The sequence below is a fragment of the Pelecanus crispus genome, chromosome 2, assembly GCF_030463565.1.
Source record: "Pelecanus crispus isolate bPelCri1 chromosome 2, bPelCri1.pri, whole genome shotgun sequence".
Lineage (NCBI taxonomy): Eukaryota > Metazoa > Chordata > Aves > Pelecaniformes > Pelecanidae > Pelecanus > Pelecanus crispus.
Genome location: NC_134644.1, coordinates 150428417 through 150446634, shown reverse-complemented (window position 1 = coordinate 150446634; position 18218 = coordinate 150428417). Strand labels below are relative to the sequence as shown.

The 18218-nt window shown below is 42.4% G+C and overlaps 1 protein-coding gene across 1 annotated transcript in view; it reads left to right on the top strand.

Annotated features, from left to right (window-relative positions):
- Positions 1–18218, top strand: part of NIPAL2 (NIPA like domain containing 2) — a 52743-nt gene that overhangs the window by 15435 nt on the left and 19090 nt on the right. The window contains 2 exon segments of the mRNA XM_075706035.1: positions 4854–4922; positions 8034–8205. Coding sequence (XP_075562150.1) covers positions 4854–4922; positions 8034–8205 — 241 coding nt within the window.

The window sequence follows — 18218 nt, the reverse complement described above, 5'->3', positions numbered from 1 at the left end:
CCATATTGAGGTGAAGGAAGTCAAATTTCTGTGGTGTTTTTTTACTTTCGGGAAAACTTAAGGGCAGGATGTTTCTGTGACAAGCCTCATGCATTTGGAAGCACTGGAAGAATGCGTCAACAGTTTGAAATCTGGGGTCCAACAAAGTGGCCTGTACGTTCAGACAGATGTTTTGGTGATGAAGGGACTTGCATTTTATGCCAACAGTTTTGAATATTTAAGGTTTTTTCCTGTAAAAGTCCTTAGTTGACTGAAGTAGCACCATAGCTCTGAAGTTGTCTCTGCAACTGAATTCCCTCATGGAGGTTTGTCTCAAGACGTGTGTGGGAAGCCCTGCAGTGCTGCGGATGATATCACAACTGGATATCACAACTGGAAACTCTGTGTTCAGAGAATATCATGTTACTTATAAAACTGGCTGTTTCACCAGTTCTCTAGCCTCTAAAGGATGCTGAATGGCAGACACAGCACAAATAATGAAGCCTTTTACATGAGAAGATGGGAACAGAAGGGTTCTGGTGGCCTTCAGGGCAATACAGCAACCATTTTCATTTGATAGGGTGATCTATCTTCTGTCACCGGTCACCTTTCTTTCATGTATGGTTTTACTAGCCTGAGATATGGTAGCCTATTTTTTCTCTCCTGCTTTGAGCATTAGAAAATGCCTGCTGATTTAAGATGCACTCTGATTTTTGAAGTTTGCAATCCAGTTTTCCTCTTTACTGCATTTTTGTTCCCTGTTGTTTTCTTTATTAGCATGTCTGAGTATGAACCTGTACAAAACTGTTTTGCCATGCTATAGCTGCATGGCGTTACTGTACTTTCATCTCATCTCCCTGAACTGATCCATGTGATATTTGACCTCCTTAGGGCATCGTATGCTGCTTTTAATCTTTAGGTGTGTGTCCAGCCCTGGGTTTGGAGGTATGGTGTTATCACCATATTAACCAGAGCTCATTAACACACGTCAGTCTGGAGCAAGCAGTGCAGTATATATGCCAACAGCAGTGCTCAGGTGAAACGTGGTCGTTATGATAAAATGACCTTAGCAATGAGGGTAAGTTTGGAGCCCAGACGGCCACTATGAAAAACATGCACCGTTTTTCCTGTTAGCTTATGTGCAGACACACAAAGTTGCCTAAGTTCTGAGGGCTGGAGCACCTCTTCTACAAGGCCACGCTGAGAGAGTTGGGGTTGTTCAGCCTGGAGAAGACAAGGCTGCAGGGATACCTTACTGCTGCCTTTCAGTACTTAAAGGGGGCCCGCAGGAAGGATGGGGAGAATCTTTTTAGCAAGGCCTGTTGTGACAGGACAAGGAGTAATGGTTTTAAACTAAAGGAGGGTAGATTTAGACTGGATATAAGGAAGAAATTTTTTACAATGCGGGTGGTGAAGCACTGGAACAGGTTGCCCAGAGAGGTAGTGGAGGCCCCATCCCTGGCAACATTCAAGGTCAGGTTGGACGGGGCTCTGAGCAACCTGATCTGGTTAAAGCTGTCCCTGCTCACTGCAGGGGGGTTGGGCTAGATGACCTCTAAAGGACCCTTCCAACCCAAAGCATTCTATGGTGCTATGATTCTATAAGGTAGACAGAAGGTAATGTTGCCTCAGCAGCTTTGCATGTGTTTGCCAGGGTCCTGAGAGCACCCACAGCCCTGCCCGTCCCTGCCCACCCCTGGGTCTTCCCCACCATACCCACCGCCCAGGACCCCATTTCAGCCCCCTGGGGCCTTCAGTCCCTGCTCCAGGGGAGCTCCCTCCCTGCTCTGCTCCCTGCTCCCTCCATCAGTCCCTGCTCCCTCCCAGCACTGCAGCAGGACCCATATCCAGCTTCCCACAGCCTTGCCATGCCCAGCCATGGGCCCCACCGAGCCGGGCCAACTCAGGAACCCATGTGCTGGCCCAGCCTTGGCTTGTCCCCATCTCCAGGGAGGTGCCCAATGCCTGGGGCTGCCCTGGTGCCCCAGCTGCCCTCCCCCTGGTTGGGTGGGGATAGGCCCAGGCTACCAGATCCTTTCTGGCTGCCGTGGGGAGCCCCTGACACTACCAGCCCTAGGACATGTCAGTGGCAATGCTGAGGGAAATACTGATCTTGGTATTTGAAAGTGAGTTACTGAGACATCAGTCACATGTCTCAGTATTTCCCACAAAATGAGGAGAAGACTGAGAAGACCCAAGTTTTTGAGCTTCTTTCTGTTCCTGGCGCTTTCTGTAACCTGTAAAAAGAGCAATGGCTTTTGGGATATGGTTCCTGTTCAGACATGGGGTGGTCATCAGGTTAGAAATCTTGTGCGTCCCACAAGGATATCTGAGCCAAGCTCGCAGGTACCTAAGAAAGCAACCACCATGGTACAAAAGCAGTCAATTCTGGAGAGGACACCAGTGACACAGGGCATTGGAAGACTTCCTGCTGGAGTCCCTATCCATGCAGTGTGTAAAGCCGTGAAAGGGGCATACAATTCACAGCCTCTGGAGGCAGGTACTCAGATCATCATCAGTACCCATACATGGATCTGATTTTGCACATTATTTTGGATGACAGATGGAACACATAGCCTCATCCTCTGCCCACCAGCTGCATGCAAGTTTTACTCAAGAGCTGCATGGTGACCCTCCTTTGGGCTGGCTTGAGACCAGCCGTGTTTCCTCCCAGGTGTGCTGGTTGCCTTCTGAGTCCTGCACAGTGTCTGTGACCCCTGGTTGAAAGCTGGGAGTAAGGAGCTGCAAGGGCTTATCCAGAGATGCAGCCATAAGGGCAGGACTGGCCGCTGAAACAGAAAGAGCCACAGAGAGACTGGGTTCTCTGCTGGGAGTAGTGTGGATGTATTACAATTACTGGTGTGAAAGCAATAAAATAATGAGGTAAATGAGGTGGCAATTTCTGGTTTGTATTCCCTACTGTCTCTTTTTTCTTAAACCCCTCATGATGAGGTTGACAAGGCCTTTTCTCCACCCCCTCACAAGGGAGCATGTTGTCATTTAAAAAGAACAAGTCTTTGGGAGCAAGAAAACAATTTTGATTTAACTGCTGCTTTATTGAAGCTGCTGTGTGTGCAGGATGATGAGGGGAGTGCAATAATCCACCTGTGAAATGGTCAAACTTTGTGCAATATGTAGTACCATCAGCATCAAAGCCTCAGGAAGGAAAACCCATCCCCTCTGCTCCTGTGGAGCTCTGGGTGCTCCCCAGGGCCATTTGACAGCGTTTCCCCAGTGCGTAAGGAGGCTGCAAGGCTGCTCATGTCCCCATAATCTCAGCAGAGATGTGCTGAGACGTCTTCTCACAGACCCCTGCTGCTCTCAGCGTAGGGTGTTCCCAGCGCATGGAAAATACACTGCGAGAGCCCAGGATGTACTGCTGGAGCATCCACTGGGGAATACTGGAGGGGGGAGGAGAGGATGCAAGGTGGGAAGGACCTCCAGTGGCCAGGCACCAGAGCGTAGGAGCAAAACTCTTGAGTAATCCTTCTCCCTGGATGTTTCTTGCACACAGACTGTGGCTCTGGTGCTGTATTACTTAGCACAGAGGGTGTGTGAGCAAAGGGAGCCCTCTCACCTCCTGCATGCCCCTCTCTGCATCCCCTTGTACCCGTCAGTCACGTCTTGGTGATACCTGGCAGCCGGCCAAACGTTTCACCCAGAGCGATTCTGCTGTCTGCATCTCCTTGTGAGTCCAAGCCAGTACAGACACGCATGGGCTGGAGACAGTTGGATTCAGCTGTGTCTCTTAAATAAGAATATTATCATCCGTTTGTATTAAGGCTGTTTTTTCTTCACACTTTTGGGGGTGATCTTTCCTACTCTGGGAATTATCTAGCCACAACGATAATCCCCTTCTACTGTCATCTCCAAGGGCTTGCTGGACCACATATTGCCTCTTTATAAATGCTGAGGGGCAACAGTCTCTGTGGCTGGTAGCCACTGCCTGTTCATAGGTGCCCAGGGAACTTCTTGGAGAAGAGTCATAAAAGCTGAGGCTGTGAGCACTGAGTTGGATGCTGCTTTACAGCTTGCAAGCAATAGTTATGCTGGGTTATGTTACCATGACCTTGTTTATAAAAACTCACTGATAGTATGTTTGTCTTTACAAGTTAATGGGACTCCTCACAGCACTATACCAGTGACCTTGAATGGGTTTTGAATACACTTATGACAACCTACAAAGTGTTACAACAGTTTGAAAGTAGACAGGGAGCTCTACCGTGTACCTGTTATTTGAGCTTGCTGAAATGGCATCTTTAAATGGCTGCTTTCCAAAATAATGAATCCTGCTTGAATGTTTTTAATTTCTCAGCTTCATAGAAAGTTTGCAAATCTTACTGGAAATTAGACAGGCTGATTAGAAAAGTATTTGATGAAATAACACAATACATTAAAGAAACTGTCAGGAGACCTATGTTCCTGGCTGTCCTGTCAAACAGTGGATATGTTAACACGTAAGATAATTGTGTTCCAATATGAACTGTTCGATTGCTGTTGATTTTCCTTCTGGATTATGTAATAAAACAGGTCCCTTTTTTTTGGAAAAGAAGAATACATGTGTGTAGTGTTCAACTGAGACCTGTCTAGTTTTTTTCTTTCATGAGATTTAAGAAGGTGTTCTACTGACAGACAGCCAAACCGCGTCCTGCACTGGGATGCCCTTTCTGTTCCCAGCTGTTTACTACTTAAGTCTTAGTCAACTGTGCAGAGATACTTTTTTAATCAGTTTACTCAGTGCAGCTTGAACTCAGTGACTGAAAAGTGCAATAATTTGTTTTTGATTGGGTTACAATGTGCTGTCAGAAAACCACTGTTATATTGTTCTTAAACTAACAAGCATTTTTGTATTTCTTTGTTTTGTGATCTTGCAGACTCAGCTCTTGGGAGTTTTACTCGCTGCTGCTTCAAACTTTCTGATTAGTGTCTCTTTGAATATACAGGTATAAAATTATTTCTCTTTATTCTGAGTTGTTTATATTTAACAAGTAGTTTATGTTACAATTTGTTTTTATGGTGAATTTCAAAATACAAATTTTGTTGCATTTAATAAACATTCCTTCTCTTTAACTAGTGTCCTGCTGTAGTTGTTGGCAGTATGATAGCTCTCAACCTGTTCTCTGCTGTGATTCCCATATGGGAACAGAATAAGAATTCATAACTCCTCCTCCTCCTCCTTGTAATGTGCCATACGGAAATACCAGCTGTGACCTGCTTGTGGTCCTACTGGATGTCATCATCTCAGAGTGTCCAAATCTAAAATGGAATTGATCATAAGGTCTTGGGGGCTGCTTAATGGAGTGATGAATGTAATTAAATGCATAGAGACATAAAGGTTTTTTGCAATATTTGGCCCCAAAACAACTTTGACCAATTTAGTTTTCCTTCTGCAATTAAGATAAAATAATCCGAGTAAATATTATTTTAAATGATAAAAGCAATGGGAGGTGCTGACCTTACAACTATGACAAAGGGTTGTAGGATGAGATTTATAAAATCCTTTCTGTATTAATAATTAGAATACATAGTCAGTAGAAAGTTAAATAATTCATTATAATCTGTATCTTGTAGACCTCATGGTATTTTTAGGTCTTCTAACAAAAGCTTTTAAAGCACAGGAGACATTGTTGTGTAAGTTGTCCGGAAAAAGTATTTTTGTTGGCTTGTATTTTATAAGTTGTATATGTCTCGTATAAAGCTTCTTGCTTTTTCTGTAAAGGGTGAAACAGAAAGCTGTGAAATATGAAATCTTCTGTTCATAATAACCCATTTTATTAATGCTGGAAGGTTCTTCAATGATTCCCTTCTATTTTAAGTATCTGTAGTTGGAGAAGCCCATAGAAAGAAATCAGTTTAGCCAGACATGGCAGGCAGGTTGAGATGACTGCTGCCTCTCCAACATGAGTTCCAACCCGCTGACAGTGACAGTACTAGGGCAGGCTCCATTTCAATGGAAAAACTCTTGCTGGTGAAGTGAAAATTCAGTCTAGTCCATAATAATGAGGTTGTTCAGACTTCATATCTTTTCTGCTGAGGGCACTGAGATTCCAAAGTGGATGCTTTGCCAGGGGTTGTACTGAGGCATGCGGAGAGAATTCTATTGACTCGTAATCATTAACATCATTTACTGGATTTGAACTATCATCCAGCTTTTTAAATGTTGCTCAGGAAAACCCAGTAGCTCTGCATTGCCATTTGACAGAGAGTTTCAACTGAAATTTTTATTTATCCTCTAAAATAGGTTTTTCTCCATTTAATAACAATATCTTATAAATATGAATAATAACTTTCCCTAGATCTCAACATTTATTGTCGCACTCATATTATATGGACAGGCCAAGGTTTTTTCTTCTCTCTCCCTTTCCCACCATGCAGTTAGTTATCCTCCCTCTCTTCCCCTGAGCTGGTTGTCAGCTAAAGAACAGCCCACCATTTGCAATGTATTTCAGCTGGATTTTAAACAGCCTCCACCTAAATAACATCCACACACATTACTATGCAAAGAAGGCAGACATCTGGAGAAAGAAGGCTGTAGGGGAGCTGCGGAGCTCACCCTCCTGCGTTCGTCGCACATCTTTTCAATCACACTGTGCCCTCAAGAGTTATTCCTACAAGAATCTGGGGAGAAACCAGAGCTCAGGATTTGGTAAAGAACTTGTCCTATTTGGTTTTCAGCAGCAACGTGGATTCTTGATTTCACAATATTATTTAATATCCATTTCTCTTTGGGGCTTTATGTTTGTTTGTTTGTTTGTTTATTAAAATGAAACATGCAAAATCCTGGATGTTACTGTGAATTGCTGGCCTGTGGCTCAGCGAAGTTTGATTTCCTTATGCTCCCTTTCTCCTTGGAGGGCTAAACTTCTTCCTAGGTTTTCATCCCCTCAACATGTTCCACAGCATGAAGCTGCAATAATTAGCACAAGAGGAATAACTGATACTATGGTGTATCACAGATGTTACTGTTTGGCCCATCCTCTGTAGCGTAGCCTACAGAGTAGAATGGGAGTATGAGGAAAATTGTTTACAACTTCCCTGGGGCTCTGCAGGGACTCTTCCAAAATCAAATGTCAAGTGATGGAGAAAAAAAAGTATTTTACCACCATTTATACTACAATAGTCATATAATTTGGTTTCCAACTTTTTTGACCCATGTGCAGAGAGGCTGGTGAGGAATCTGAGAAAGGAAACCATACGCTGCAGAGCTAATGTGGTAAACATTGCATCCCTCCCAATCATGATACCCTCCTGATGGAGACTGCCGGGACTCTGCTTCAGAAGACCAGTGTGATCAAAGTCAAATTATCTTGTTATATACAGGTTCTTGCTGTACAGCCAGAGAGAAAACAATTACATGTGTCAATGATATCTTCTCCACGTAACAAGAAGTGTTGATGAGGTATTACTTGAGTATATATTATACCTGCTGATACAGGTATAGCTGGCTTTTCTTCTGAAAATAATGCTTTACCTGAGATCTTCTTCTAAGGTCAAACAGGAGATTGTAGCCAAATCCTAAATTCTACCTAATTAATTTAGACTTCTCCCTACAGCAGATGTAATTAAGTACTGCCTTTTTCATTTTGAAATTGTATTTCTGGCGAGGACATGTATCATGGAGCAGGAACACCACGTTATCTGTTCCCCTTCTCCAGTTTGTTGCCACAGTTCTGATTCTGCCCCATCTCCTGCCTTTGACTGTTTCCAGATTCACAGCACAACTCCTGAGCTTTGCTTTGAGAGAAGAACAGAGGTGTGCAGTGATAGCTAGGAAGCACTAGCTAGTATTCACTTAATATTTTTCAGGTTTATTCAGAGGCCTAATTTTTCAGTCATTTCCACCACAGCTAAGAAAGCACACATCTGAAGCAGCGCTGAGTTAACACAAAGCAGTGTGTCTGCACCAACAAGCTGAAAGTCGTGTTTAAAAAGAAAACCTTGACGCACCTGGAATTTGAAGTTGACAGCCCCCTTAATTATTCCACTTTTGTCAGACATAAGAATACAATGGAAGTCTTTCTTTTCATGCCTGTTCCTAATAATTAATTTTCTAGAAATGCGCTCATCTCCGACTCGCTTGCCAAACAGAGCCGAAGCCCTACTACATGAGCAAGCTATGGTGGTGTGGGATTACCCTGCTGGGGCTTGGAGAGGTGGGCAATTTCACAGCCTATGGATTTGCCCCTGTTGCCCTCGTCGCTCCACTGGGATGCATATCTGTCATAGGTGAGATGGTTTGCCATTTCTTGCTTGGGTACATATTTTAATTGAATGCTTGTTTGTGACTAGAGGAATAATACCACAGGAACTGCAGCAGAAACACAAGGGGAAAATGTTAATGTTGTGGTTTGAAAAGAAATTATTCATATAATTACATGAGCTGACAGTTTAACACAAGCCCTCTGCTTAACCCAGAGACTCTTCTAACATCTTTCTTTTTCCATAGTTTTGTCTTCTGTGTCACTCTGTGCTCCGCTAGTTCCTGCCAGTTTGCCACCCAGTGCTGTACTGGAGTTGCCGGCTCTGCAAGCCCCCGAAGAGGGGGGCTGGCATCCTGCTGACTGCACAGAGCTGTGGTCTGATCCTGACACACAATGTGTTTTCTATGTTACCGTCACACCAAGCGGTTTCTGCTGCCTGTCCCCTGCCCATCACCGTGATTCATGTTGACATGGGCAAACTTGCTTGACTCTCTGCAGTGTGAGACAAAAAGGGCCTAGAAATTTCCTGAAGTGTTTAGTGTAATTATGGACGTTATCAAAGTTGTTAATTTCTTCCTTCATGTGCGGCTTAATTGGACTTTAGCAGAAGTCCTATCCTTAGGACTCATTTGATATGATCTTGCTCTTTACTTCATGTGTTTTTTTGTAATTAAGGTATTGACCGGTATGAGATGTCTGTTTCTTTGAAAACACACGTTTTAAAATATGTTATCATGTTGTGCTAATGCAAAGCAGAGTGGACAGGGCAATATTGTACAGAGGCTGTGAACACAGGAATACAGGGTGCAGCTGTATCCCTTAATCGAGTTGCTTCATATCCACAGCTGAATCATCCAGGACTGAGATATCACAGCAGATTTGCATATGCTGGAGCTCATTTGCTTGCTATTGACAAGTGATAGCATTTCATGGTCTGTCTCCAGCTACCAGTTTCATGCTTGGAAGTGACATTGCAGTGCAGTGATTCTGCATGGGAAGGTAGAAAAGATGAATTATCTTTCCGGTGGACTGCCCAGCTGCAGTGGAAGGAGGCAGCCAACCATACGTGCGTGCAATTTAGCAAAGAGGTAGTGGAAAAAGGAAACTGCGGGCAATTTGCTGTAACATTTAATGTTAAACTATTGCAGAATTTTGGAGAATGAGATATAAAACCATGGTAGTTCACCATTGTAGGAAAGATTTCTCCAAGAAAGGAATGAGATATTACCTGAGATGAAAATGTAAATTAATATGACATATCCCAGTGTGATTTTGGTGGCAGTAGTTATATCTTCAACAATTTTAGACATTTCCAGATGTCTCTGAACATAAAGGGACATTGACCAATCTGATTTGTTGCCCAAACTGAATAAAATGCAAATATAGAAAACTAGAAAGAAGAAGTGAAAAGCAGTGGGAAGGGAAAAAATTCGATTGGTTATTAAACTGCTACAAAGAAGAGGTCACATTTAAGGCTGATTTTTATCTGGGCAGATTCCTTCTTCTTTACCTTTGCAATATGTGAAGAAATGTTGCAACTGTTTCCTCCATTCTCCATTTCCCTGTACTTATAACAAATACCAAGAAACCATTTTCCTAGCTGTTATAGCTTATCAAAATTCTCATCCACATTTTTTTTTCTTAACTGGCCAAAAATACTTATCCTGGAAGACCCCAGAAAGCACTTTAATATCTTATATTCCATTCCCATATATCAGCTGACAGTATCCATTTCACAGTCCAAACAATAGAGATATCTGAAATTTTATTTAGTCTAGCAAACATTCCCTTAAGGAAGGGAAAGTAAAAATGATGTAGACAGCCAATTACAAAAATAACTTCCCAGTAACACTTCCTACCACTAGATACTTTCCTGTCTTCTGAAATTAAAGCCAGAGAAAGAGAGCTTCCTTTCAATTTTAGAAGAGTTCATCATTTAGGGCAATGACAAACTGACCAAGACACATGTGCATCACCTGCTAACAACTGGGAAAAAGTATAGTTTAGGCAACAGGTCTTCCAATTTAAAAGATCAAGAAATACTTTTCTCATTAAGCTGTGACCTCTTTTAGGTGATGGAGGATGGACTTTGCACAGTCTAGTTGGCAGTTGGTTTGTTGAATGTATGTCTTTCAGAAGTTAATTTTTTAAATTAAGAAATTAAGCACCTGATAACAAACTCCAAATGTGTATCTGAACCCTAAGCCCAACCTTCTGATAAGCACTTTTTTCCAAATTTGGTGTCATCACATCCCACATGGTAAGAGCTGACTCTCACTGACATTGGGTACTCAGTACCTACTGTGTACTGAGCAGAAATGTGCTTTGCCCAGTCATCTAAGGGATTCTCTGAAGATCTTCATCACTCTGGGTCTGCATGGAAAGTTTCCTTTGCTTGGAAACCAGGGTTTTGGAGGAGGATAAGGCAGACTGGAGTCTTGGCCCAGAGTGGATTTGGGCTGTACCCATCATATATCTCCAGACCTCTGAGACGGGAAGCATCCTGGGTCTTAAAATAGATGGAGCCAACATCTATTATGCTCTGCTACCACATTTAACTGCATCCAACTGAATTGTGCACTTAACCCGGTATCAATTAAATAGTGAAAAGTTTGTGCCTCATTCTATTGAGCTGGGTGCTTCTGACGGCTGGTTTTAGAAAGAATCCAGCACCACAGAGCATGAATTGGCATGACACCAGTAGATTTAAAATTTTTTTTTCTTGGAATTAAGCTACAGAGACTATATTTTTCTTCTTACACAGTGGAAGTATTTTTGTGTGTGGTTGCAATGATGCAAGCTCTACATCTGTTCAGGGTTTTAAATAGTTTGAGAAGACAGCAGTTGTTTTCTTCAAGAGGAGAATTTGGTAAATTTTTAATTTAAAAGCGGAGGAGTAATACATGTTTGATGTGATCATTAAAAAGCTTTTTATACTTAAAAATTAAAAATCATGTTTTACATGTAGCTTGGGTAATTTTAGGCTGCTCTGTTTTTTAGCTCACTGTCTTGCTTTTGCCTGCAGAAATAAGTTGGGGGAGTGGGGGGGTGGGATGAGAAGAGACCAGTGGTATCAGAGATCATTTCTTCTGCAGTTTTCATCATTCTGTAGAGAGTTGTTTTACGCTTAACTCACTTAGACTGACATTGTTGAGATCCCTTTGCATGCTTATAAGCTCCTTCGAAATAGCTGTGGGGCAAGAAATTGCTTTAGGCTTTGAAAATTGATATCCCTGATGGTGCTTTACGAAAAAGATTCTCAGATATTCTCGTAGAAATGGATTTATCTCACTCACTGTAATGTAACGTCTTTGTGGCCCAAGGACTTGGGATTTTGAAAACTCCGTTACTAATGAGAACTGTGAAACATTCACCAGACTGTTCTTTAAAATATATTATTTGTACTTGTCTAGAAGTGCAACAAAAGGATTTTCAGGGTTCTTCCTTCTCTCTGTAGTGTATATGTCCTATAATCCAGTTTCCAGAATTAAGCTCACCTTAATGGTCTCTCTTTTGAGCAATTCCTCTGATATTTGGCTTGCTTTTCTGTTAGGATATTTGCATTAACGATGGGGAAAAATGTTTCATGTTTTGTCCACCACTTTTCCAGTACTAACATTTAATCATGTTAGAAATGTTACATGTTCAGTGTGCAGGATAGCTATCAAGAGGTCACACACCAACTGACTAAATTCTGTAGTATCTTCCTTTGTATTCAGTGCACTATTAATATCTATCATAAAAACTAAGAATAGGTTTTAGTAGTCAATTAGCTGTGATGAATTATTCCCAGATGTCTTGGGCAGAGCTAGCTCTCTGTTTAACTCTGGCTATGCATACAGGTATTCTTCTAAGTTTCTCCAAATTTGTGTTAATCCTCCCTGACACAGAGCTCTGGCCCTGAAGGACACCCAGGTCCCACCAGGTCTAAATGCATCCATCCTCATCATATCTGAATCCTCTCTCCTGTCTACCCCAAAATGACACATGGTAGGTCAGCAGACTGGTTTTCCTTGAGCACCTGCCCTCCCCTTCAGCAAGACAGTATATCTGAGATGTTGGCAGGATAAGATGAAGGAGGTTTTAAGCTACTAGTCTCAGGGCAGGGAGATTCTCAGGCATGAATTGCCTATATCCAGACTCCAGCGTGGAGATGGTGCTACAGACACTCAAAACCAGCCGTGATTTATCTGTCAGTGCCTGCAGAGTGCACATGGACTTGCCTGTCCTCATGCTTTGTGCACAGGCATTAGGAGTCATCTGTGCTTCCTGTCCTTCTGCCCCCCAGTAGCCCTTTGCATGGGAGAGAGATATTTTAGTCTGCTCCAAGGCTGTGAGTACAGCTCCTTTCTCCAAACCAGCTCCTTTCCTTCTGAATGTGCTTAGTAAAAATGCTTGGGCACTTTTTAAAATAATTTTTTTTCACACTATCCTTCAGCTAAACCACATTCCCCTCATGACCGGCAACCTCATCAGTTCAGCCCTTTTTCTTGTCCCCCTCTTAGTGTGCAGCCTCTGGATCCCCCATGGAAATACTGGTACCTGCCCAGGAAGACCTGCTCCCCATTCCCCGCACCCTTAACCTCCTGCTCATTTGAGCAGCAGCGCTCAAATGTACTACCTGCCTCATCATCTCTCCAGGTCTTCCTGACTGTGTGGCAGACTACAATAGCTTGAGTTTGGGGATGGATTAAAGTGTCTCCAAGTGCTTCTGTACTGGGATGGTCCTGAATCTCTTCAGCTGGGAAGGTAGACTGAGGGTCTGTCTGTGTAAAAGATACTTTAAGGTCACATCTTAAAATGTGACTGGCAGCAACTGCATCCTCACAGCTTGAGCATTCCTCAACAGATTTAGTGCAAAATCAACTGGGTGAGCTTAAATTGCTTCATTAGATGGAGGCAGACCCTTAAGTTGCATAAAACAGTGTAAGCGCTTGGTCTCAAAATGACATGTTTTTCTTGTTGCACAGACCCAGAGAGGTGCAGACATTAAACAATATTCTTTGAATCAGGGCTACTACTCCATCTTTGGTATTTCATCCAGACCACCAGTGAAATGGGTACAAAAGTATTCTGCAAAATGGGTGTTTTTAAATGCCTTTACCTGACTGAATCAGTTAAGCTTAACAGAATGAACATCTGAGGCCAATATTAGATTTTGTGGTTTTATTGGAAAATTATTGGACAAGAGAGAAGCAGTAAAAGCAGCCTATGCACTTATGAGGAGAGTACTAATCTATTTAAAATAGTACATAAAGCTCATCTAAGAACTGAAAAGAGGAAAATGAAGGCTATAGGAATATCTGAAGTTACAAACAGTTATGAAAAGAATTATTTAGTGTAAGACCTGACAATAAAAATAGAGGTAAGAAGATGAGATTTATAAATAGCCTCTGTACCAGGAAAATAACTTAATAATGAAATATACTTATTTATGAAATAGTTTTGGGTAGGAAAAGTAAGTGATGGACACTCTTTCATTTGAGATTTTAAGGCTGGGTTGGACAAAATACAGAAAATACACTCTACAGATCAGTATGTATTTTCTATCTTTAACTTCCCCTGTTGTGTATTATCCCTTTCTTAAAGAAACAAACAAGAAAAAAATCCTTAGTGCAGCTTTCATGTCTAGGAGGCAGAGGAGTTGTTTTGTGAGCTGGGTTCTCACCATTCAGTGTCTGCTAGTGGCAGAACCCACATATCACACTACTCTTTATTTCTATTTGTGCTGGAAAAAACCTACATATGGAGATAATCATAAACAATCACTCTCCTAAGAGAATGAGCAGCTGACTAAGCTATATGTAGCACCATTACAGCCTTTCCTTAAGGCACTTAATGGAATATCATGCAGAAAAAGGACTTTTTCTACCACTTTTTTAACTTAAATTGAAATTCACATGCTGCAGTGAATATATATCCATTCAATAATGTGAATATATATTCATTCAATAATGAATATGAAACAGTCTGTTTTATGCCGATGTATGAGAAGATGAAGTTGTTTCAACATAACAATTATGCTCCTGAACAAACTCTTCTTTTCCCATTTTCTACCCAATAGTTTTTATTTATCACGATTTTGATGTAGTGCCAAGTCATAATATTTTTCATTTGAAATACTAACTCTGTATTTCCGGATTGAAGAGTTTCATGAGCTTTCAGAAAGGCTCTGTCGTATAGATACAGATATTTTACAGGACCTATTCACTTCTCAATTTGCGGATATTAATGTAAGCATGATGCAACCAAGGCATGAAATGAATTCAAGGATTTAATTAGGGTGTGTTGGTTTGGTAATGTTTCATCTGTAACAGATCATCTTCCAGATTTTCTGCCCTTCCCTTGATCTAGCAGGCTATCTGCCACCGCTCTCAGTAGGAGTAGGATCTGTGCCTAGTTTTGAAAGTTTTACCTTAATAATTAGTTAAAAAGCTAAAAATGTTCTAATTCACCCAAAAGTATACAAGTCTTCTCAGATGACCAGGGATGCAGTCTTTGCTTCAATGACTTACAGGCTGACAATTTAGGCTTACAGTTGTGCATGCGTTGTATTCCTAAAACCAGTGGTTCAAAACAAATGAGGCTTCAGAACAATGATAAATTGCTTGTTTTGTTGCCAAGCTGTTGCCAGCTTACACTTTGACACAATTTTTTGTCTGCATTTCTGTATTATTGTATTCTATTGCTGACCAATTAAAAAAAAAACATAGACTGTTCTTCACTCTGACACAGATCTCAATCTCTGTAACTGTCTATAGCTTTAAAAAAAAAAAAACAACCAAAAAACCCAGGCAAACAAATGAACAGTTGCAAAGACACATTAATGCTTTTCAGCATAGCAATTGCCCAAGCTCCTCAGTGAATTCATCTGTAGAGTTGAATATAATGTTCAGTGATTTATTTCCCACAGCAGTATAATGCTGGAGGAGGAGGAGGCACACAGCTTCTGTGACAGAGGGGGAAAAAGAGGACCCTGGCGTGGGAAAGGGAAAAATGGGGCTGGGTGGTAGGAAGTTAGACTCATGCTGCAGCGATGGGGCAAAGTCATGGTGAAGGGGAAGGGGGCTAGGAGGGTGTAACGTCACTGGTAGTGAGGAGGAGAGGTGGGGAGATGGGAAGCACCTCGCCTGTGGTCTGAGGGATGGTGGGAATGGAGTGGAGAGTTTGGGGAGCTGATGAGCATGGGGGTTTCAGCAGGGCTGCATTTAGGAGCTGCATTTGGGACATAGTGTTTTAACTCATATACCTGGTAGGCTTAGCTGTGGCATCTGGATGCCCACTTACTCCTCTGCCAAGGGTTCACAGGGCCATAGGATAACTCAGGTTGGAAGGGACCTCAGGAAGGCCCTAACCCAACCTCTTGCTCACAGCAGGGTCAGCTTGGAGACCACCAGGCAGAGAGGAGATGGTCAGGGGAATGTGTTGGCCATCTAGCATATTGTCTTAAACTGCCTTTTCTAGAGGAGTTAATGTCTTAAGCAGCTAAACACACCTGAGACTGTAAGCCAGAGCCCAAAGGAGTTAAGGAAGAGGGGCTAAGCAGCTGTGAGCACTGTGCATTGCTCACTGGGCTCCTGGGGTACACTTTGGTGCCTGTCATTTGTCTTGCTGGCCAGGGAAAGCTGCAAAGCCAGCAGAAGGCAAAAGGAGCAAATGCCAGCCCGCACTCCCAGGGCTCACAGGCTCCCTTCATACCCCTCCTCCTCTGGCCCATCGTTTCTAGTGATCCACTGTCCGCATCAAGACGATCTGCCCTTGGTTTCTTTGATTTAACCTGGTTTAAACCCAACCTGCAACTTGAAGAACATAAAAGACTATTTAAAAGTCAAACTTATGGAGCTTAAAACCCAGAAAATTAACAAAATAAAAAGAAAATGAAAATATTGTGTTAGTTAGTCCATAATAACAAGGTGGTGTCTTGCCTGTGCTACCGTAAGCTGCTTAAAATTCAGTCCTGAAGGTAGTAGCCAGAGTTTGCCAGGATTCTGATCAGTTGTGTACGTCCTCTAGCATCTCATCAGGTCTGTGTAACTGTTCTCTGCTTCTTTGCTTAGATTCACCCCATTTGCTTTTCTTCTTCACTTGAATGCATATGAAGTGTTGGTGGCTTTACCCACAGGGACAGTTGCCTTTTGTGTTCAGAGTCTCTTCTGGGTCTCACTCTCCTCACCTTGGTGTTGCAGCTCCCCTCCTACTTCACTTTTTCCTCCAATCCCAGATGGCCTAATATCTGTTCTTAAAACCTCTCCTATTTTTAGATTCCTCTACATATTACACATCATAAGAAGCATTAATTATACATACTTTCTGTTAAGCTCATGATCTCTTGTGCATTAACAGCTATCTCTGGAGAAAGAGCTTGCCACATTTGAATGCATTATTAAAGCAGATGACAGGCTGAGTGACAAGTTTCATTATCTCAATGCATTCCAGTGCCTCCCTGTGCTGACTGCCAGCCTCAGAGATTGTGATCCCCCCAAGCTGCCATTTGTCATCTCCAGAGAAGCAGGCAGTGGAATTTTGGGCATAACTCATCTTACCCCAAATTGGATGCCAGCACTGGAATTGAACCTTAAATTTCATTTACTAGATCTCTGCTGAATGCAGAGAGCCCAAACAAGGGGGTACTCAAAAAAAAAAAAGATCACTGAGGCATCAGTTCATTAAGCAACAGGTCTTTGCCGTGACAGACTGCCTAGGTGGGTGGGCTGAGGTGGAGTCTGGGAGAGCTACAACAGCAGGGAGACAGCAGTAATTAATTCCTGCACAGGCTGCTGCTGCTTCTTTCCTGGTTTTTGTCCTCTCTCTTTTCTAAACCTAGGTAGCTCTGCTATTACCAGTGTTGCCTGGATACCAGTGTCTTTTCTATAGCAAAGTTGTCACTAAAACACTGAATAAAGGTGTATCAGGCAGCTTACTTTCAGTGAGGCATTTTCAGTTGAAGATTCTTTTATTGCACTTATTTGTTTGCATAGATCTCCATAACCCTTGATAGAGTTTAAATTTATGACTTCTGCTATATCTGTTTTTTTACTGACTGGATAACACAGACATGATGCTGAATTCCAGTTTTCTGTTTACCTCTTGGCATGAACCTCCCTAGATTTATCTAGAGTACATCTACTAGCTAACCACAAATTAAATTTTCCATCAAAACAATAGAGATAATGAGGCAAAGATGGCTGCAAAAAGGTTGAACTGTTATTTCAAGAATAAACCAAGAATTTCACGCTGTGGGCAGGAACAGAGCTCTTGTAACAGCATCCCATGATTTAGGTTCAATGTGTTCCTTCACTGTCCCTCCTGGCAGAGTCTTTCTTTGAGGTTTCTAAATGAATCTAACATTACCAATGCCTCTCCCAAAGGCCTCTCCTCATCTTTTACATAGGAGCTATTCAGCCTCTTTTGCTTCTCCTTAGAGGTAGATGCTATAATGTTGTGTGCTGGAATAGAGCCATCTCTCCCAGGTGGCCAAGAGTCTCATCTATCTTAATTCCAAACCCCTTCTTCCCTCTCTAGCACATGTTCACACTGAGCTGCTTACCAGAAATCCTGGCCTGATCACTAGTGCTGCTCTACCCACCCACTGCTGCCCATCCCGAAGAGGCAGGACTAGGAGCTGGCAGAGGGGGCATGAGAGAGCTGAACAAGGGAAGGAGTTGCCCAGGGAACAGGAGGCCATTTCCAGGGCTCACATCCATTTTTCTCCTCCCTCATTACAAGTCGCTCTGGAAGACCAGGGCTCCTGTATGGTACATATGTTGGTTCTTCCACCTGCTCGTTTGCAACATCATGACCACTCTCTTAGTTCATACTAAATATTATGCTTTTGCAGTGCCTTTCTTCCTCTTTGTTGTGCTGCTGCTACTTTTCTTATACTAATAACATTGAAGTCTAAAGAAGCAGAATTTTATCCTTCTATGAGGCAATTTTCCTTGAGCAAGTCCATACAGTGAGTTGGTGGCAAAATGAGGAGTGGAACGGTAAGGCTGATCAGTGCTCAGCTTTCCTGACACTTCCACATATGACTGAATC